This window comes from Rhinoraja longicauda, chromosome 9, assembly GCF_053455715.1.
Source record: "Rhinoraja longicauda isolate Sanriku21f chromosome 9, sRhiLon1.1, whole genome shotgun sequence".
NCBI classification, from domain to species: domain Eukaryota; kingdom Metazoa; phylum Chordata; class Chondrichthyes; order Rajiformes; family Arhynchobatidae; genus Rhinoraja; species Rhinoraja longicauda.
Genome location: NC_135961.1, coordinates 57,491,496 through 57,513,555, shown reverse-complemented (window position 1 = coordinate 57,513,555; position 22,060 = coordinate 57,491,496). Strand labels below are relative to the sequence as shown.

At 44.3% G+C, this 22,060-nt stretch overlaps 1 protein-coding gene across 2 annotated transcripts in view; it reads right to left on the bottom strand.

Annotated features, from left to right (window-relative positions):
• The window catches only part of memo1 (mediator of cell motility 1), a 49,004-nt gene that overhangs the window by 14,109 nt on the left and 12,835 nt on the right, over window positions 1-22,060 (bottom strand). For both annotated transcript variants that reach the window (XR_013547684.1, XM_078405921.1), the window contains exons 2-4: window positions 17,617-17,698; window positions 11,051-11,119; window positions 4,094-4,206 (exon numbers count right to left, since the gene is read on the bottom strand). Coding sequence is in view for 1 of the 2 variants with exons in the window: in XM_078405921.1 (XP_078262047.1) it covers window positions 4,094-4,206; window positions 11,051-11,119; window positions 17,617-17,698 (264 nt within the window). In the remaining variant the exon portion in view is untranslated. The remainder of the gene's footprint in view (window positions 1-4,093; window positions 4,207-11,050; window positions 11,120-17,616; window positions 17,699-22,060) is intronic.

Sequence of the window (22,060 nt, the reverse complement as noted above, 5' to 3'; positions counted from 1 at the left end):
GGATGCTACGAGGTTGCAGGGTGACTTGGATAGATTGGGTGAGTGGGCAGATGCATGGTAGATGCAGTATAATGTGGATACATGGGAGGTTATCCACTTTGGTGGCAAGAACAAGAAGGCAGATTATTATCTGAATGGTGTCGGATTAGGAAAAGGGGAGGTGCAATGAGTTCTGGGCGTCCTTGGACTGAAAGTAAGCATGTAGGTGCAGTAGGCAGTGAAGAAAGCAAATGGCATGTTAGCCTTCATTGTGAGAGGATTTGAGTATTGGAGCAAGGAGGTCCTACTGCAATTGTACAGGGCCCTGGTGAGACCAAACCTGGAGTATTGTGTGCAGTTTTGGTCTCCTAATTTGAGGAAGGATGTCCTTGCTATTGAGGGAGTGCAGTGTCGGTTCACCAGGTTAATTCCCGGGATGGCGGGATGACAAATGATGAAAGAATGGATCAACTGGACTGACGCATTCTCGCATTACCTTGGGAAGGGACTGACTGCAGATAGATGCTGGTTTGTGCAGAAGATTCTTGCTATTGAGGGCGTGCAGCGTAGGTTAATTCCCGGAATGGCGGGACTGTCATATGTTGAAAGACTGGAGCGACTAGGCTTGTTTGTATTCACTGGAATTTAGAAGGATGAGAGGGGATCTTATAGAAACATAAAAATATTAAGGGATTGGACTGGCTAGAAGCAGGAAAAATGTTCCCGATGGTGGGGGAGTCCAGAACTAGGGGTCACAGTTTAAGAATAAGGGGTAGGCCATTTAAGACTGAGATGGGGAAAAAAAAATTCACCCAGAGAGTTGTGAATCTGTGGAATTCTCTGCCATGGAAGGCAGTGAAGGCCAATTCACTGGATGTTTTCAAGGGAGAGTTAGATATAACTCTTGGGGCTAACGGAATCAAGGGAGACGGGGAGAAAGGAGAAACGGGGTACTGATTTTGGATGATCAGCCATGATCATGTTGAATGGTGGTGCTGGTTCGAAGGGCCGAATGGCCTAATCCTGCACCTATTTTCTATGTTTCCATGATTTATGTACCATGAGGTCACACTTCAGAAAAGGCCCCCTTTTTTTTAAAACCAAATTTTGATTAGTTCAAGTTAGCATCATTGTGGCACATTAGCACAGACATTGTGGGCCAAAGGGCCTGTTCCTATGCTGTACTGGTAAATGTTCTATTGATTTACCCAGTACAGATCAACAAGTTAGAAACACAGGAACAAATATAGGTGAGTTACTTGAGCTTTACTTACAAATACTGAATGTTTACAGACACATGGCAATGTAAATGAATAATCCAAACATTTGCCATTTTCACAGTCAACATACATTTAAATCGGATTTAGCATATAATGGGATTTGGAAATGCCGTCTATCGTCTTCAATAAATATTTTGTGGCATTCTTCATGGAAGACACAGAAGATCTCAGAAATAGTTGGAGGGGAAAAGATCTAGAGCAAATAAGGAGCTCAAAGAAATGAACTACTATTGAAGAGGCAAAATGGTACAGAATGCTAACAAGTCACCAAGGAGGAATGACCTGCATCCTAGAGGCACGTAGGTGATTGTTTTGGCAATTGGGAAACTATTGGTTGTTATCTTCTGAAATTTCATTGATCTTTAAACAGTCTCCACACATTTGAAAGTAGCAAATGTGATCCCACTATTTAAGAAAGGAAGGAGAAAGAAACCATGAAACTACAAACCAGTTAGATTGACATGAATAGTCTGGAAAATGCTGGATTCCATTATTAAGGAAATGGCAACAGGTCACTTGGAAAATATTAATAGATTTGGGCAAAATCAAGAAGCAGAAACAAAGAAGCGGAAGAATCCCCCAGTTTGAAGAAGGGTCCTGACCCAAAATGTCACCCATCCTTTTTCTCCAGAGATGCAGCCTGACCCGCTGAGATACTCCAGCACTTTGTGTCTATCTTTGGGCAAAATCAATATGGATTTATGAAATCATGTTTGACAACTCTGTTGCAACTTTGAGGTTGCAACTCTAGAATATTCAGGGGTATACAGTTAAGCCTGGTGTGTTTTGGCTTTCAGAAGGCCTTGGGTAAGGTGCCACACAATAGACTATGAAACCAAATTAGAGTTAATGTCTTTGTGTGCATGGAGAATTGATTGATCCTTGGAGAACAGGCAGCAGGAAAAAATGATGAACACAAAATGCTGGAGTAACAGCGGGACAGGTAGCATCTCTGGAGAGAGGGAATGACCAGCACTGACCAGCAATCCCCGCATATTAACACTATCCGACACTCACTAGGGACAATTTTTACATTTACCAAGCCAATTAACCTACAAGCCTGTACGTCTTTGGAGTGTGGGAGGAAACCGCAGATCTCAGAGAAAACCCACGCAGGTCACGGGGAGAACGTACAAACTCCGTACAGACAGTACCCGTAGTCGGGATCGAACCCGGGTCTCCGGCGCTGCATTCGCTGTAAGGCAGCAACTCTACCGCTGCGCCACCGTGACTGCATGGAGGGGTAACATGTGAAAACGACAGATCAACGCAGATGATGATCAAGGAAATGTAGAATGGTTAATTTGTAGCTGTGGAGAAGGTGACAAGGGGTCATTTTCAGGATGGAGTACGGTGGGGGTCAATGATGGGACCCTGGCTGCTCACAATCTATATTAATAATTTAGATCATCTGTAGTATATTCAAGTTTGCTGATGATACAAAGCTAGGTAGCAGTGTGTGCTGTGAGGCTTCACATAACTAAACTTTAATGGGATTCATTCATTATTATCTCTTGGTTTTTATATTCCCTTCCTCATAATGAAATCTATAATTCATTACACTCGTAAACAGCTTATCACACAACATAGACTACATAGGCCTGATTACTTGATGTAACTTTTGGGCATTTTTATATCACCCACAATTATTGCCTTCCACATCAGACAAAAACTCATTGATGTGATAGGCAGTGTTGAAAATGATAAAAGGGGAGAGAAAGGGAAGATATTTCTCCTTGAGCGGAGAACAGAACCCAGTTACATAGTAATAAATCGTGCAGGGAACTTCTTCCGAATGGGGATCCTACAGGGAGAAGTTCAGATAAGCAACACAAAAGGAGGAACTAAATAAGCATGCAAGGAGGGAACAAAATAAAAATTCATCCTGCGGGTAAGTGAAGTAGTAGGAAGAAGCATAAATACCACCACAGATCGATTGAATAAAACGACTCTTCTCTTCAATTTAAATACGTTGCATTTTGCCGATCTCATCTCGTAAGCTTGTAGCTTGAAATCACTACATCTAGCTTAGCACCATTCAGGGAATTTATGGTAGACTTTACGAAGTCCATATTTATTCATCACTGCATTTTGCCATCCGTTATATCTGCTATTTGCCCTCATATAAATGCCGATAAGGGAATCAGGTAATCCTGGCATCTATTACTTCACACGCTGTTAATGGCACCACATACACCAATCAGCCAAAGCATTATGACCTGATGAGCCAAAACATTATGACCATCTGCCTAATATGCTGTTGGTCCTCCGTGTGCAGCCCCATACGCAGCAGGGTGCGATGCACTGTGCATTGTGACACATTCCTCCCGTGACCACCATTAAAATTTTCTGTGACTTTTGCCACAGTAAACCTGTCGGTTTGGATCAGACGGGATAGCCTTCGTTGCCCACGTGCATCGATGAGCCTTGGGCGCCCAACACCCTGTTGCCGGTTTGTGGTTTGTCCCTCCTCGGACCACTGTCAGTAGGTACTCACCACAGTTGACCGGGAGCACCCCACAAGCCTTGCCGTTTCAGAGATGCTCTGACCCAGTCATCTGGCCATAACAATTTGGCCCTTGTCAAATTCGCTCAGGTCTTTACGCCTGCCCATTTCTCCTGCATCCAACACATCAACTTCAAGAACTGACTGTTCACTTGCTGCCTAATATATCCCACCCCTTGACAGGTGCCATTGTAACAAGATAATCAATGTTATTAATTTGGCCTGTCAGTGGTCATAATGTTTTGGCTGATCGGTGTACATTGCTTTGCAATAAGTATGAAGAGCCAAGCTTTGCAATAAGGATGAAGAGCCAAGCATTAACACTTACTCTTTTGATCGATGCGTAGATCGTACAAAGGCGTTCTATAAATATCTGCAGTGGATAGAGCACAGCGAGATAGAGGTGCATGGTGCGATGGTCCCAAGATAAAAACTCTGCGTCTGGGCAAATTAAATTGACAAGTAAGTTAAATGATCACCTTCTTTCTGTTTTAACACAACTAGTGATATAAGTGACAAAAACATTTGTCTGCTCTCAAGAGTGCTGTTAGATGATGACATTTGCACAGAGTTGAACTTCATAATCTCTGTCTCCCATACCCTAAGAGGCACGGAGGAATCATAGTTGAGAAAGACTATTTATCTAATCTTAGTTCATTCACTTCAACCCAATGCAGTACATTGCTGTTTCTGAAATGTTTTATGTTGAGGTTTCTTTAGGCTCCGATTTGAAATGTAATAGATCACCAAGTGTAGAACTTCTCTTAAAAATTGGTCAGTCTTAAAAATGTCACATTTCTCCCTTAATTCTACTTTCACTACATAATTTAAAATACTCATTGTCTATTGTTCCTAAGCTGTCTTCCACTTGGAATTGTCTGTAAATTTGACCACTGCGCAGAGCTTCCGAATAGTGCTCAAAGATCATTTTTACAGCTGTAATTTCTACATGGTGAAACCAAAATGTTTAAAAATGGCCTTTAATAAAATCTGACAATGTGCACTTTAACCACGTGTTTTTTTCTATTACAAATCTCAAATTGTGGAATACAGAGGCAAATAAATAAATGATGGGTCTTTGTCCCAAACATTATGGAGGGCACTGTATGTCATCCTTCATTCTCTGTGGGATTATCAATGACAATCTTATGTTGATACTGCACTAGTCCCAACTTCCTGCGTTTGGCCCATATCCTGTTGAGCCTTTCCTATCCATGTATCTATCCAAATGTCTATTAAATATTGTTATATTACCTGCCTCAACTACCTCCCCTGGCAGATCATTCCACATACCCACCACTCTATGTGAAAACATTGCCTCTCAGGCTCCTATTAAATCTTTCCCCTTTCACTTTAAGCCTATGTCCTGTGGCTCTTGATTCCCCTACTCTAGGTTAAAGATTCTGTACATTCACCCTGTATATTCCCCGCTTGATCTTCTACATAAAAATTGATTTCTGCAAAAGATGACCATTGATGATAGTATCAAACACACTCTTCAGTTCATAAGATCATGTGATAGGAGTAGAATTAGGTCATTCGGCCCATCAATTCTACTCTGCCATTCAATCATGGCTGATCTATCTCTCCCTCCTAACCCCATTCTCCAGCCTTCTCCCCATAACCTCTGACACCTGTACTAATCAAAACTCTATCTATCTCTGCCTTAAAAATATCCACTGACTTGGCCTCCACAGCCTTCTTTGGCAAAGAATTCCACAGATTCACCACCCTCTGACTAAAGGGATTCCTCCTCATCTCCTTCCTAAACGAACATCCTTTAATTCTGAGGCCATGACCTCTAGTCCAAGACTCTCCCACTAGTGGAACCATCCTCTCCACATCCACTATATCCAAGCCTTTTACCATTCTGTACGTTTCAATGAGGTCCTCCCTTATTCTTCTAAACTCCAGTGAGTGCAGGCCCAGTGCCAACAAACGCTCATCATAGGTTAACGTACTCATTCCTGGGATCATTCTTGTAAACCTCCCTCTGGACCCTCTCCAGAGCCAGCACAACCTTCCCCAGATATGGTGCACAAAATTGCTCACAATATTCCAAATGCGGCCTGACCAGCGCCTTATAGAGCCTCGGCACTACATCCCTGTTTCTGTATACAAGCCCTCTCGAAATAAATGCCAGCATTGAGTTTGCTTTACCTGACAAGCTCCTACATGGGCCGTTTAAGTACAAAGTATCTATTGATCCGCTGGTGAAAATTGAAGGGACACTTCCGTTTCCACACACTACAATCAAGTGGCCTTTCACTAGCAGACAATGACGCTTTTTCTCTGCTGCAGCACTCGACAGTCCCACTCCACCACCTTCAAAAGGAAACGTGGTGAAGTGGGGCTGTGGAGTAGGAGGTCTATCACAATGCATCAAAATTAAACAGCAATCGGAACAGTTGTGTTACTGTTCAAGCATTTAACCAGGGAACACACATGCATTATTTGCACAGGTCAATTTAACAAAGGAAAAATATATAGTAGACCCATGGGTATTTGACACTGGTGAGGATGCTGTACCACCCTGTATAGTTTTTAAGCAGAGTGTTCCCCATCTCTATCTCTTGTTTTTTTGTTTAGTTTAGAGATATAGCGCAAAAACAGGTCCTTCAGCCCACCGAGCCTGCACTGACCAGCGATCCCCGCACACTAACAGTAACCTACACACACTAGGGACAATTTTACATTTATGCAAAGCTAATTAACCTACAAACCTGTACTTCTTTAGAGCGTGGGAGGAAACCGTAGCTTCCCGGAGAATACCCACGCAGGTCATGGGGAGAACGTACTAACTCTGTACACAGACAAGCACCCGTGGTCAGGATCTAATCCGGATCTCTGGTGCTGTAAGGCAGCAACTCTGCCGCTGCACCACCGTGCCACCCTATGTCACGGTGTCACTTGCAGTGCAAACCCTGAAGACAGCGATCTAACCATAGGAATTTGGTTACCTGTTCCAAGTCAAATTACAGCTGCTTACTTTCTGTTATCACAGGCTCCTCAATGAGGCCCACGCTTGAGTTTTTGTTTTACGTACAAGTAGCATATATGAGCAGTACACATTTCTTGGCCTCAATTCATTTTGTCATCGCCGACAAAACCAGTATTAGTCAGTCGTCCCTCATTCCCCTTGAGCAGAGGATAAAGAGACATTTGCTCGTGTCTGGAGATGGTACATTCTGTGCTGTTGCAAAATGGCCCAGAATCCAGACCCAAATGACACTAAAGGGACAATATGTGACCAAAAAAGACACAGAGTGTTGGAGTACCTCAACGGGTCAGGCAGCATCTCAACTTTGTAAACCACCATCTGAAGTTCCTTGTTTCTAATATATGGCTAAGTTTCATGAGGCGAAAGGGTGGTGGCCAAAGGGGAGGGAGAGGGGTGGAAAAATGGAAAATCAGTAAGTAGATGAACAGGAACAGACTTGCAGCCTGCAGATTGTTAACTCAGTAACTACTAGTCACCGCTAGCACAGTGTAGCAGTATGATACACTGCTCACAAGTCAACTTCACCTTTTACAGTGCAATGAGCTTTTCAGCCACTGGCCCCACTCCATCCTTTTAGCAGAATTCCCCTGGCTTACTCTTCAAATCACATAATATCCTTATTGTCCAAGGAGGTCTATCTCCCTCTTAAATAATTCAAATAATCTACATTTAGCCACATCACGGATGGCGTATTACACACAGTCACAACACTGGCAAGACGATTTTGTCGATTGATTTTAAATCCGTGTTCTAATTATAGGATAGTCACTTATTCTCAATATTTCACAGGGAAAAGAAAGTCCACTCTCTCTCTATTCTACCAATTCCCAGCACTGTTTAAGACATGCCAAAATAATCACCTCCTGTCATTCTCAGCTTCAAAGACTCAGCTTTGCCAACCTAAATTCCCCTCTAGTCACAGTCAAATCTACTAACTCGAAGAGTCACAGCTCAATCCTCCAAGGCCAGTATCTGCTCCCTGCTGTGAACATTCAACCATCACTGCAATCTACAACTACAACATGCTACAATCAAAAAGCTCTCTGCAGCCTGGTGTAACACTTCTGCATACTCAATTCTGTATTCTTAAAACTAAGCCAATTTAATTTAAACGCAGTTTAATGTTCACAAAGTATATTGTACCGATGGAGGTATCTTAAAAAATCCAGTGTTGGAGTAACTCAGCGGGACAGGCAACATCTCTGGAATACATGGACAGGTGAGGTTTTGGGTTGGGATCTTTCTTCATACAGATTGTGGTGGGCGGGGGTGGAAGGGGAAAGAGAGAGAAAGTTGGGCAGGGGCAGGACAAAGGACGTTAATTCCGGTTCTTTTACCCTCAGTCTGGTTTCAATAATGACTGAGGCGAACACTGGCTGAGTATAACAGATTTATTACCATGTGGGACTTGACTCTAAAGTATCTGATCGGACTCCTCCCAGAGCTTCACAGACCTGATAGAGCGAGCAAGCTTGTCTTACAACTTATCATATATTTATACAGAGTTCAACAAAAGACTGGCAACAGTAATTATCAAAAACCAATCACAGCTAATACACGTATTAAGGGGGCGATACATAGTTACAGAAAAACAAAGCTAACCTATCAGTAACGTCTCAAGGAAAAACACCAAACTTCGTGATCTCATTCTATTAACTCTACCAGCCATTTGTTACATCTGTCATACCATGGCGACAAAGACTATCCAACAAGGGCTCAGTCAAAGATCAGGTTCCTTATCACTATACTGCTGGGCTCTTTCCTGTCTACAAAAACACCTATCCATCAGTAAACACACACTTCCAAGGAGAGAGTGTGTTATCTTTTCTAAGCATAACTTCTCTTAACATCGTGTACCATCAGAACAAAGACACCATACAAACTCCAGCACGTAGCTCCATATGGTACAAGCATTAGCTATAGGTCAGGCAAGATCAGGCTGATCTTTTACTTATTTTACTATTTTATTCTTTCTACCATTGTACTTATTCTCAAGGACACAGATGAGAGGGGTTTTTGATTGGCAGATGGTTGGTCAAATGCCAGAAATGGAAAGCCCAAAAGTGTCCAACAGGGATAGAAGAGGCGTGAATTGAGAGGCCAGAGGAAGGAATAGAGGAAGTAGACTGGGGAGGGGTAAAGGGGAGAAATGAGTGCAAATCCAGGTGGGGCACAGGGAGGAGAGGGGAATGGGGAGGGGGGGGCTCTTTGTAGGTTAGTTACCTTAAACGGAAGAATTCAATGTTCATACTGTTAGGTTGTACGCTACCCAAGCATAATATGAGGTGCCGTTCCTCTAGTTTACATGGTGCCCAGATCCCTGATCTATCAAACTACCCTTTTATTCTTATCAGTCATCCTTCCAAATTTGGAAAATTCTCATTTGATACACCTTATAAACTCTGACATTTTATTCTGCAAATGCCTAAACCTCAACTTCCTTACTTCATATAGTGCTCAGTTGTGCAGCATGCTTGACATTATTTATATTTGTATATCCTTTACCTTTGATGCCTGGTCCTTATTAAAACCATTACTCTCTGTCAACTGGCAGATTTCCCTACACAGCTTCAACTCCTTTTAATGTCCAAGAGATGCAGACAAACATACATGAAAGACAACCTTAGACTGCAATATCTGGTTTGAAAACTTAACACTATTGTGCCCTGGTTTCCCCTGTGTTTAAAAACAAACCACTAGACCAAGTGGACCCACTGGGCACAAACCTCTCCTGCATTGGTTTAGCACCCTCTCCCTCCCCCTCCCCTCTCTGCCCTCCCCTCCCCCCCTTATCCTCCCTCCTCCCACCCCCTCCCTCCCTAGGAGATAGATTTAAACTTTAAAATGTGAATAACTTTTAAAATAAAACACAGATTTCAATGAAACCTCTTCCATTAGCACCAAAGGGATGACGGTGAGTAAGGTGGGCCTAAAATTGTCGCGCTATCATGTACCGTTTTGGCTGTAGTTTAAACAAACAAACAAACAAACAAGAGTTTTAGTGTATAGATTTCTCAATTGGATCTATCACCTGCAAAATGTGATATTAAACAGCTCAAATTTAATGTGACCCGAGCCTATACAAAACAATGTGTACTCCTTTAAATCTTCCCAGTTCATCAATCTATCCCTCTTATACGCCACAAGCATCCTTCTTGCTTACTACACTTCCGAGCGTTGTATTACCCGGAATGTTTAATGTTGTACCATTTATGTGCAAGTCTAGGGGGACTAGTTTCTCACAAAAGCAGTGGTTTTAGTGAACAGTTCCTGGAGGGAGGAGGGTGGGGATGGGGAAAGCACAACTATACACCATAACTAAACCTGAAAATAACAGTGACAAATTTTATATCGGTGCTATCACCATCTAATTGGTGATACAAATCCACCGGGTGGCCCCACCAATGGCTGCCTCGCCAACAGTCTGCCTGTCCTTTCCTTCTTTGTGTTTTAATTGCATGTGTTGAATGTATGTTTTTAGTGTTCTTTAGCTTGTTTTATATGGGGGGGTAGGGGAAACCTTTTCTAATCTCTTACCTCAACGGAGATGTGATTTTGTTCCGTCTCGTATCTCTGTCCGCACTGCGGCCTAACATCGAGGAGTTGGCTGCCTTTGCTGGAGACCAACTTCGAGAGCTCCACCGTGGGAGCCTGCGGACTTACCATCACGGAGCTTGAGATCCCTTTGCCAAGGATCGACCTCGGAGCTCCAACTGTGGATGCTTGCAGACTTTAACATCACGGAGCCCGCGGTCTCTGGTCAGAGACCAACTTTGGGAACTCCAAGCCACGGGAGCTTCGACCGCCCCGATGTGGGAGTTTCAATTGCCCCGACGTGGGAGTTTCGATTGCCCTGATGCAGGGGCTTCGAACGCCGGCTGCGGGAGCTGCCCGCCCCGACAGATGATTCGACTGCCCCGACCGCGGGAGAATAAAGAGGAAGAAGTTTGGACTTTTTTGCTTTCCATCACTGAAGAATGTGGGGAATCCGCTGTGGTGGATGTTTATGTTAACTTTTATGCAGTTGTGTGTCTTGTTGCTTTTTTTTCCCGTATGGCTGTGTGGTAATTCGCATATCACTGAACCTTAATTGGTACATGTGACAATAAAAGACCTTTGAAACCTAATTCCATCGGCTTCAGTTGTGCTGATGTTTATTAACAGGTAATGTTTCATTGACTTAACGGTTCCTAACGCCAATTATAGTCAGACATCCCTTCAAAATATGCTTTGGTTATGACAACAGCTGCTAGAAGACAATCCCCAGCATGAAGATTTACTTACGTGATGGATGGATCCACTTGTTTGTAAGCATGAGCAGCACAAGATCCACAGTACGTGTACCCTGCGTGTCTGTGAAGACAAAAGCAGAAGAGGTTTGCGTGAGTCCAGACCTGAACAAATTGCCCACGGCAAGCACAGGTTCTGGCTCCAAGACATGGTGAGACGGGTCCTTTAGCCAGCAGCCCACTGAAGGGCAGAGTTCCTACTCAGTTCAGTTTATTGTCACGTGTACCCAGGTACAGTGAAAAGCTTTTTGTTGCGTGCTAACCAGTCAGCAGAAAGGCAGTACATGATTACAATCCATCCATTAGTGTATCGACACATAATAAGGGAATAACATTTAGTGCCAGGTAAAGCCAGCAAAGTCCGGTCAGGGATAGTCCAAGGGACATCAAAGAGGTAGATAGCAGGTCAGCACTGCTCTCTGGTTGTCGTAGGATGATCATGTTATCGTGATCTGATAACAGCTGGGAAGAAACTGTCCCTGAATCTGGAGATGTGCGTTTTCACACTTCTATACCTTTTGCCTGATGGGAGAGGGGAGAAGAGGGAGTGGCCAGGGTGCGATTCATCCTTGATTAGGCTGCTGGCCATGCCAAGGCAGAGGGGGGGGATAAATTGAATCAATAGAAGGGAGGTCAATGAAGCAAGATTAAACCAAGCACTTCCCAGCATGGGAGGAAGGTCACTGGGCCTGCACCACTGCACATGCCAGCAGCAGCTGCAGAAACACATTTAGAGGCTCTGCAGTTGGTCAACTGCAGACTGCTTTGGGCAGAGAGATAAAAGATTGGATAAGAAATGCAATCAAAAGCAATCAGGTTCCAGATCCCTTCAGAAAGATATCAATGGAGAATTCCCTCCTCTGCACTTTTCAGCAAAAATACACCAAAATGTTCCCCAAGGTGACCCATTCAAAGCCTCATGAGAATGTCCACTCTCACACAAACAGGCAGATTGCAACTTTGATGGGCTGGCTATCTGTTGTGAAATTAGGTGTGTGGCCTAGTGCCAGGCTTTGCCAATGCCGGCATCTTTCACATGTCTCCTTGCTTAAATGGATTATAGATTCTCCTTGGCAAAGCAAATGGCTCTCTCGCAAAAAAAGTAGTGCAAAACAAAAATGTTTGGAAAGGAATCACACCACATACAGGATCAATTCAAAGCTTGCCACATCTGATCTGGTCAGTTTGGGACTGTGCACTTGGGCACTATATTTAAAAACAATGAGAAGGATATTCTGAAATAATAAAACCACGATTCCAGATTTTTGGATATTGTAAAAATTGAAGAGCCAATGAGAAAGCATTTTGAACAGCAGATGCTGGTACAAATCGAAGGTATTTATTCACAAAATGCTGGAGTAACTCAGCAGGTCAGGCAGCATCTCAGGTATGAAGGAATGGGCGACGTTTCGGGTCGAGACCCTTCTTCAGACTGATGTCAGTGGGGCGGGACAAAGGAAGGATATAGGTGGAGACAGGAAGATAGAGGGAGATCTGGGAAGGGGGAGGGGAAGAGTGGGACAGAGGAACTATCTAAAGTTGGAGAAGTCGATGTTCATACCACTGGGCTGCAAGCTGCCCAGGCTAAATATGAGGTTCTGTTCCTCCAATTTCCGGGGGGCCTCACTATGGCACTGGAGGAGGCCCAGGACAGAAAGGTCAGACTGGGAATGGGAGGGGGAGTTGAAGTGCTCGGTCACCGGGAGATCAGATTGGTTAACGCGGACCGAGCGCAGATGTTGAGTGAAGCGATCGCCGAGCCTGCGTTTGGTTTCGCCGATGTAATTGAGTTGACATCTGGAACAACGGATGCAATAGATGAGGTTGGAGGAGGTGTAGGTGAACCTCTGTCTCACCTGGAAAGACTGTTTGGGTCCTTGGATGGAGTTGAGGGGGGAGGTAAAGGGACAGGTGTTGCATCTCGTGCGGTTGCAGGGGAAAGTGCCCGGGGTTGGGGTGGTTTGGGTGGGAAGGGACGAGTGGACCAGGGAGTTACGGAGGGGGATTCTGTCCTTGTTACAAGTGGGGGGAGGGGAAGCAAGAGTGGAGCTGCAGGATGTAGAGGAGACCCTAGTGAGAGCCACATCTATAATGGAAGAGGGGAAGCCCCGTTTCCTGAAGAATGAGGACATCTCTGATGCCCTAGTGTGAAACACCTCGTCCCGGGCGCAGTTGCGGCGTAGAAATTGGGAGTAGGGGATAGACTTTTTGCAGGAGACCGGGTGAGAAGAAGTGTAGTCCAGATAGCTGTGCGAGTCAGTGGGTTTATAGTAGATATCAGTCACTAGTCTGTCTCCTGTGATGGACATGGTGAGGTTCAGAAATGGGAGGGAGATGTCGGAGATAGTCCAGGTATATTTAAGGGCAGGATGGAAATTGGAAGTGAAGTGTATGAAATCAGTGAGTTCTGCATGGGTACAAGAGGTAGCACCAATGCAGTCGTCGATGTAGCAGAGGTAGAGTTCGGGGATGGGGCCGGTGTACGCCTGGAACAGGGATTGTGTGACGTACCTGACAAAGAGGCAGGCATAGCTAGGGCTTTTTCGGGGTCTCGACCCGAAACGTCACCTAGTCCTTTTCTTCAGAGATGCTGTCTGAGCCGCAGTTATGCCAGCTTTTTGTGCCTCCTTCGGTTTAAACTAGTATCTAAAGTTCCTTCCTAACATAGAGGAGGTCCACATTGGAGACAATTAATTTAGGCGGTGGGGTGGGGTGGGGAATTCTGCTTGCACTTTTAGTCTGTGTGGAAATTCATGAAATTTCAGGAGTCATCTGTAGAAGTTTAAATCAATATGTGCTCTGCAAAGAGGAGATCTACTAGACAGGGTTTGGAAAATGACAGATGGACCATTTATTCTTTTACGATAAATATAAGATGACACATTTAAAATTGTTACGAGATGAGGAGGAAAAAGATACATAAAACAGATGGTGGGTTGATTTCTTTATGATTAAATCTTGACAGGACAAATTAAATACTAAGTGCAGATCACAATACAGGTGAAGAAGGGCAGTCCACAAAGGGATTAATTTTGAATCAGTCGAGCTAATAACCGGTACAGACATATAATATTGGATATTCTCCATTGTGCCTAAAAGCTTCCGATCGTCGTGAGGTATTTTGTTGTAAGATTTAACTGCTAATGAGTCTTTGTAGCGAAAATAGACACAAAATGCTGGAGTAACTCAGCGGGTCAGGCAGCATCTCCGAAGAGAAAGAATAGGTGAAGTTTAGGGTCAGACCCCTTCCTCAGACAGGATTTTGCAGCTACTGCCTCTACAAAATTCACACAAAAAGCTAACTACCATAGACATGAATAACATGAGCTTCAAGGGATGGATTATTGCCAGGCCCTGGGATTAGAGACTAAAAAGCAACTGCAGTTGCAGGAGATTCCTTTCACTCTGTCCAAATTGCCCTTGGGACAAAAAGGTTGTAAGTTTTGTTTGGGAAGGAATAACAGATGCTGGCTTACACCAAAAATAGACACAATATGCTGGAGTAACTCAGCGAGACAGACAGCATCTCTGCAGAAAAGGAATGGGTGATGTTTCGGGTCGAGATCCTTCTTCAGACTTGTCCTCAAGATGAAGATGTGTGATATTGCTGATCTTAGTGAAGGTGTACCTACAATGGAGTTAGGAGGTTCCAAGGTGCTAATGGAGGAATGATGAGGTACATCCAACTGAAGCCAGCATGTAAATCATTGAGGACTTTGGAGATGGCTGTATATTCATGCAATGTTCTTCCACACGATGAAAGCTGAACTGCCCTTCTTTTGGAGGAGAAAGGTTGGGTGGCACAATGGGAGAACTCCCTCCTCTTCCTCCAATAGTGCCACTGGACCTTAAACATCTTTGGAATGATGCTAACTGAACATCAGTTAAACGACAAACCCACCAACGGTGCACCTTTCTCATAGCAAGATTCGACTTTGGACGTGAACATAATCCAGTGCACAGTCCCAGATATATAACACGGCAACCCAGTCAGTTTGTACCACCGTTGTTTATAGACACCATCATGTCCTTGTTGCAGCGTTCGGTGTAGAGTTTTGAAAAAGAGAATGCAAATTATGGAAAACATTGTATTACTGCAACAGCCACAAAGTGCTGGAGTAACTCAACGGGCAGGCAGCATCTGTGGAGAAAAAGGATGGGCGACGTTTCAGGTCGGGACCCTTCTTCAGACTGAAAGTGGGGGTGGGGGGGGTGAAGGGCTGGAGGCGAGAACAACACCAGGACCACTCCGGGCCGGACACAAATGACCTCAGGCAGGGCAGTGCCTGGAAAGCCCATTGCACTGCGAGGTTTACACATTTTCTAAACTCATTAAAACTATTCACATTCGCCAAAGTTGGTTAATAGTGCAGGCTTTTGCTTGACTGATAACCGAGACTAAAATAAATGGTTCAAAAAGGAAAAATAAAATCACATCAAAGAATAAAGTTGTGTTTATAAAACACCATACAAAGCACTTAGCAGCCAAAAAATGTATGAAAAGGGTAGTCATTATTTTTGAGGTCATACGGTCATAAGGAATAGGAGTAGAATTAGGCCATTCGGCCCATGAAGTCTTCTCCGCCATTCAATCATGGCTGGTCTATCGCTCCCTCCTAACCCCATTCTCCTCCCTACTCCCCATAACCTCTGTCACCCGTACTAATCAAGAATCTATCCATCTCTGCCTTAAAAATATCTATTGACTGGCCTCTACAGCATTCTGTGGTAAAGAGTTCCACAGATTCACCATGTGACATCCAATTTGCTCATAACAACCTCCCAGAAAAAGCTATGAAATGCATGATAAAATGTGTAGGAAGGAACTGCAGATGCTGGATTAAACTGAAGATAGACACAAAAAGCTATAGTGACTGAGCAAGACAGGCAGCATCTCTGGAGAGAAGGGATGAGTGACGTTCCTTGTCGAGACACTTCTTCAGACCGTTCTGAAGAAGGATCTCGACCCGAAATGTGATATTTTCTGCCCACCCAAAATGTAAGATGGGACCTCGATTTAATGTGGGATTTTCTGGGCGATCTTGCCTCAGATTGTCGGGCTAGATTATGTGCTGCAGTCTCAAGGGAAACTTTGAATTGTATGTATCCTTCTTACCCAGGAGGCAAAATTGCAAACATTTAAGCAAGACGTCATACCAAATGGAAGCATACCTTGCTTGTAAACAAAACATTTAATGAAAGGCTCATATTTCAAAATCAACGCATTAATAATATGAAGATGAAGATATGGAGTCATGAAATTAAGGTGAAGGTAAGATGTCAGTTTAGGGTAAGTATTCTTGCCTCAATCAATACGCTGAATGCTCATGTTCCACTCCTGTGGAGTCTGGCGCTCAAAGTACGAGATACAACTAGTGGTGCGGCATTGAATGACTACTGCACTGAACAAGTGCTATCTTCGGGATGAGATGCATAATCTTTTTGTACTGGTGAACACAAGTAATCCTAAGGCACTAGTCAAAGATGGGGGTCCTCCTGAACGGCTCTCTTCCCAGTCACAACACCATGAGAAAAAGAGCCGGTGTCTACTCAACCTTCAAACAGAATGGGATGAAACTCTCTGTGACTCCCAAGGGATGGAATGCCAGTGGACTCGATGGGTCGAATGGCCTAACTCTGCTCCTTTGTCTGACGGTCAACAAGATGGCCTTATGGTACGCCCCCAGGAGGCCACAGGCGGCAGATGCTCCCAGGAGACCGTAGCCCCAGAGGAGCTGGGCGGCTGGTCCCTGCGGTCGGCGCCGCGGAGCCATCGGGAGAGGATGGGTGCCAGCGGTCGAGAATGGGCCCCGGCAGTCAAGGAAAGGGCCGCGTTGTGCGCCGGAGATCGGACGGGCGTGCGTGGGTGCCGCTGAAAGCTAAGAGGGACCCTGCATGGGGTGGGGGTGGGGGGGCGGGGCGCCAAGAGAAAAAAGTGGACCTGGTGGAGGGACGCTACGAACAAAGAGGGACCACTGGGGACTAAATGGAATACTTTATAACTTTGTCAGTGTTGATAATGTTTATAACTTTGTCACAGTTTAAGAATAAGGGGTAGACCATTTAGAACTGAGATGAGGAAAAACTTTTTCAGTCAGAGAGTTGAGAATCTGTGGAATTCTCTGCCTCAGAAGGCAGTGGAGGCCAATTCTCTGAATGCATTCAAGAGAGAGCTAGATAGAGCTCTTAAGGATAGCGGAGTCAGGGGGTATGGGGAGAAGGCAGGAACGGGGTACTGATTGAGAATGATCAGCCATGATCACATTGACTGGCGGTGCTGGCTCGAAGGGCCGAATGGCCTACTCCTGCACCTATTGTCTATTGCCCTATGTGTGGCAACTCTTTGCATACTTGTGTATGCAAACCAAAGAATCTCACTGTGACACGTCACATGTGGGAATAAAGTATCATTCATTCATCAGATGCTAACTGAACGAAGGTTCTTTTTAAATGTAAACAAGGCCAGACAATCAAACAAACTTGATCAAAATGGACATGGACGTTAATCGAAAAAGTAGTCATTACAGAATATCTGCTGATCGGTTTAAAGAGAGGACTTACGGTGCAATAATAGCTCTAGCCGGTCTCCCAGTGGATTGTGCTTGGGCAAGCCAGCTTTCTAGTTGTGCATTGAGTTGAGGTCCTGAAAAGAGAGATAGAATTTTAAATTCTTTTTTATTCCCCACAGATTCTGACGGCACATTTAAAGTTGGATCTACGACCACGATTCTTCAACCCTTCACCTTGGCCAGCTCAAAAACCTCCAAACACCCAGCAAAAATGTTCTGCACCTCCAGCGCTTGCCATTCCCCATTTTCTTTACCCCATCATCAGTTAGCAGTGTGGACTCCATGATTTATACACACTCTCCCTCTCTTCCCCCCCCCCCAAATGCTTTGCCTAACCAACCTACTTGAACAATTTAAAAATCCATCTTTTCTCTTGTTTGTCAGCAATGTTTTGACTGATTAAACAGCAATTTGCATAATAAAAGCATCAGTGGAGGAGCAATGAAAAGAGAGATGGTGTAGCTGGAGAGGGGCCACCTAACAGCGCCAGAGACCCGGGTCAGATCCTGACTACGGCTGCTGTTGTACAGACTTTGTACGTTCTCCCCGTGACCGCGTGGGTTTTCTCCGGGTGCCCCGTTTCCTCCCACACTCCAAAGATGTACAGGTTTGTAGGTCTAGTGGCTTCTGTATAATTGTAAATTGTTCCCAATGTGTAGGATAGGGCTAGTGTGCGGGGTGATTGCTGGTTGGCACGGACACGGTGGGCCTAAGGCCCTGTTTCCACGCTGTAAAAAGATACGCAAAAACAGTGTCAAAATTCCAGATAATCACCAAGCTGGCAATGGTTACTAGCCAATGTAGAATAGAACAAAAGGGGTGAAGAATTTTTAAATCTGGACATTCCTGAGCCGTAAATTAATGGCAGCCAGGCAATGATAAATGGAGACAATTTGGTGAAAGTTGGGATACAAGCAGCAGTGCGTTTGCATTATGCTCCCGAGAAGGCCCTTGGAGTTTAGTATATTAATAAAGAGAGATAGTATGCAAGTGTCAGCAATTTGTGGATTCTGTTTAATGATGCTGACATTTCTGACACTGGACATCGACATCACCATCCATCGACAGTCTGACCCATTTTCTCCATAAACAGCATGATGCTGTGGAACAAAAATGCTATTATCCTTTCAGTTAAGCTGGTACATAGACAAGAGGATCAGAAAGGATTAAGATACAGTTTCCAAGCAGTATAAATGCATGTAAAATTTTCAAAAAGAACAATGTCGCTTAAAAATATCTTCACAAGCAGTATAAAACAAAGGGAACTGCACAACATGCATCGGTTTGCACAAGTAGATCTTTTAATACAGTAGCAAAATGGTTACTATATTTATGCTCTCTTGTTCCTGTTGACAGTTTTAAAATGTCACTTTTTAAATACGTTTTATATCACAGCAATGGTTGACAGAAAACTGGCGTAACAACGCACAAGTTGCATGTAGTTCCCACATCATTAAATCACTAAATCTTGTTGTCAGTTCAGGAGAATATGTCTTTATCAAATGGCACTAACATAATTGAACATCCCAATGTGCTTAGAGTCATAGAGTGATACAGCATGGAAACAGGCCCTTCGGCCCAACTTGCCCACACTGGCCAACATATCCCAATTACACTAGTAATTGGGATATGTCCCACCTGTCCATGTTTGGTCCATATCACTCCAAACCTGACCTATCCATGTACTTGTCTAACTGTTTCTTAAACATTGGGATAGACCCAGCCTCAACTATCTCCTCTGCCAGCTTGTTCCATACAACCACCACCCTTTGTGTGAAAAGATTATCCCTCAGATTCCTATTAAATCTTTTCCCTTTCACCTTAAATCTATGTCCTCTGGTCCACGATTCACCTACTCCAGGCAAGGGACTCTGTGCGTCCACTCGATCTAGTCCTCTCACGATTTTATACACCTGCACTCCAAGGAATAGAGTCCAAGACACTCAACCTCTCCCTATAGCTCAGACCCTCTAGTCCTGGCAAATCCTTGTAAATCTTCTTTGTAACCTTTCCAGCTTGATATTGTTCCTATAACATGGTGCCCAGAACTGAACACAATATTCTAAATGCGGCTTCGCCAACATCTTATACAACTGCAACATGACCTCCCAACTTCTAAACTCAATACTTTGACTGATGAAGGCCAATGTGCCAAAAGCCTTTTTGACCACCCTATCTACTACCTGCGACTCCACCTTCAAGAAACCATGCACCTGCACTCCTAGATCCCTCTGCTCTACAACACTCCCCACAGCCCTGCCATTCACTGTGTAGGTCCTACCCATATTAGACATCCCAAAATGCAACACCTCACATTCCTCTGTATTAAATTCCATCAACCATTCCTCGGCCCACCTGGCCAATCAATCACGATCCTGCTGGAATTTTTTGCAACCATCTTCACTAACTGCAAAACCACCCACTTTTGTATCATCAGCAAACCTGCTAATCTTCACAAGGACATTAACACCAAACTGCTGATGATATTATCTTGGGTGATCAAAGACTTGATTTAAGAAGCCATGTTCCATAACTCATGGCTTGTGAGAGGATAGTGTAGGAAAATAACTGCAGATGCTGGTACAAATCGAAGGTATCACAAAATGCTGGAGTAACTCAGCAGGTCAGGCAGCATCTCAGGAGAGAAGGAATGGGTGACGTTTTGGGTCGAGACCCTTCTTCAGACTGATGTCAGGGGGGCGGGACAAGGGAAGGATATAGGTGGAGACTGGAAGATAGAGGGAGAACTGGGATGGGGGGAGGGGAAGAGAGGGACAGAGGACCTATCTAAAGTTGGAGAAGTCAATGTTCATACCGCTGGGCTGCAAGCTGCCCAAGCAAAATATGAGGTGCTGTTCCTCCAATTTCCGGTGGGCCTCACTATGGCACTGGAGGAGGCCCATGACAGAAAGGTCAGACTGGGAGGGGGAGTTGAAGTGCTCAGCCACCGGGAGTACAGGTTGGTTAAGGCGGACTGAGCGAAGGTGTTGAGCGAAACAATCGCCGAGCCTGCGTTTGGTTTCGCCGATGTAAAGAAGTTGACATCTAGAGCAGCGGATACAATAGATGAGGTTGGAGGAGGTGCAGGTGAACCTCTGTCTCACCTGGAAGGACTGTTTGGGTCCTTGGATGGAGTTGAGGGGGGAGGTAAAGGAACAGGTGTTGTCCTTGGATGGAGTTGTGAGAGGTAATACTATTCTTCAACAATTCCTATTCATCAGATCAGCATTTGTGGTTCCATATCCCTTACTAACCTCACCCAAGGAGAGAAATCTTCAAACCAGACACGTGATTATTTTTAATTGTCAAGCTTTAACAGTTTATTTGAAGTAAGAGAGTGGGGGACAAACAAAAAATGTCCAAACTTATGCTGGCCTTGAATCTGAAGCATCAGGCTTAATCTTTTAATTTCAATTAAATACTGGCAGGATCTTCCCATGTTTGTCTCTTTTCAATGTTAAGAGTGAGGCAATTCAACTGACAGAGGTAAAATGGTTGGGTCACAATTTGTGACCATTTAAGGGAGGTGACTCAATCCACCCACACATTGAGCATGTTGTTCAATCACTCTTTAATTAAAAAGCTTGCCTGTGAATGTAATCAGTTTGCAGGAGCGAGCCTGCTGGAAATGGCCAACTGTTGCAGCTGGACTGCTGTTGTGTGGCAGTGCTCAGCTTCCTGTAATCTTGGATTTGTTTTCTTCAGTAGGTCACGGGTCATTGTTACCGCGTAACACAGCTTCCGTCCAACTCTGCCAACGAGTGCTGTGTAAACTTGAGCCTTGCACTTGAGCCTTGAATTCCTTGGGCAGCATTAGGAACAGAAGAAAAAGATGCAGGAGTAGGCCATGTGGCCTCTTGAACCTAGTCAAAGATTCAAAATTGTGGTCCATCTTGTACTTTAAATGCCATTATCCTACCCTATGGCAGGATTCCTTTCTGGAAATCTACCGTCTCCTGAATAGTATGCAGCATCTCTGGAGAAAAGGAATAGGTGACGTTTTGGATTGGGACCCTACTTGAGACGGATTGGAGGAGCCGGTGAAGAAAGCTGCCATCTGCACTTCGTTTCTACATTTTGATAAAACCTAGCTGGTTTACCAGAAGTCCCAGGAAAAAAACACCCGAGTCTCAACTTACCGAGAGATACATTTTGATTTGGTATTTATTTGACACAACACCATTGAGAACAGGCATTCCAAAAGCCTGGCCCACTAAGTTCAAAAAGGGTAGAGGAATACCAGGACAGAAAGAGCCTTGGCTCCAAATGCAGGGCCCAGAAGAGCTGCATTTTGGAATCTCATGTTTTAAAATAACAGCGAGGAGCATTGCAATGCAGCAGCTGGTTGGCAGAAGTGGACGACTTTAAACAGAAAGCCACCTGCCAACTTGCTGTTACAGGAGATGATCAGAGGTGGTTTGACAGCTGATCACTGC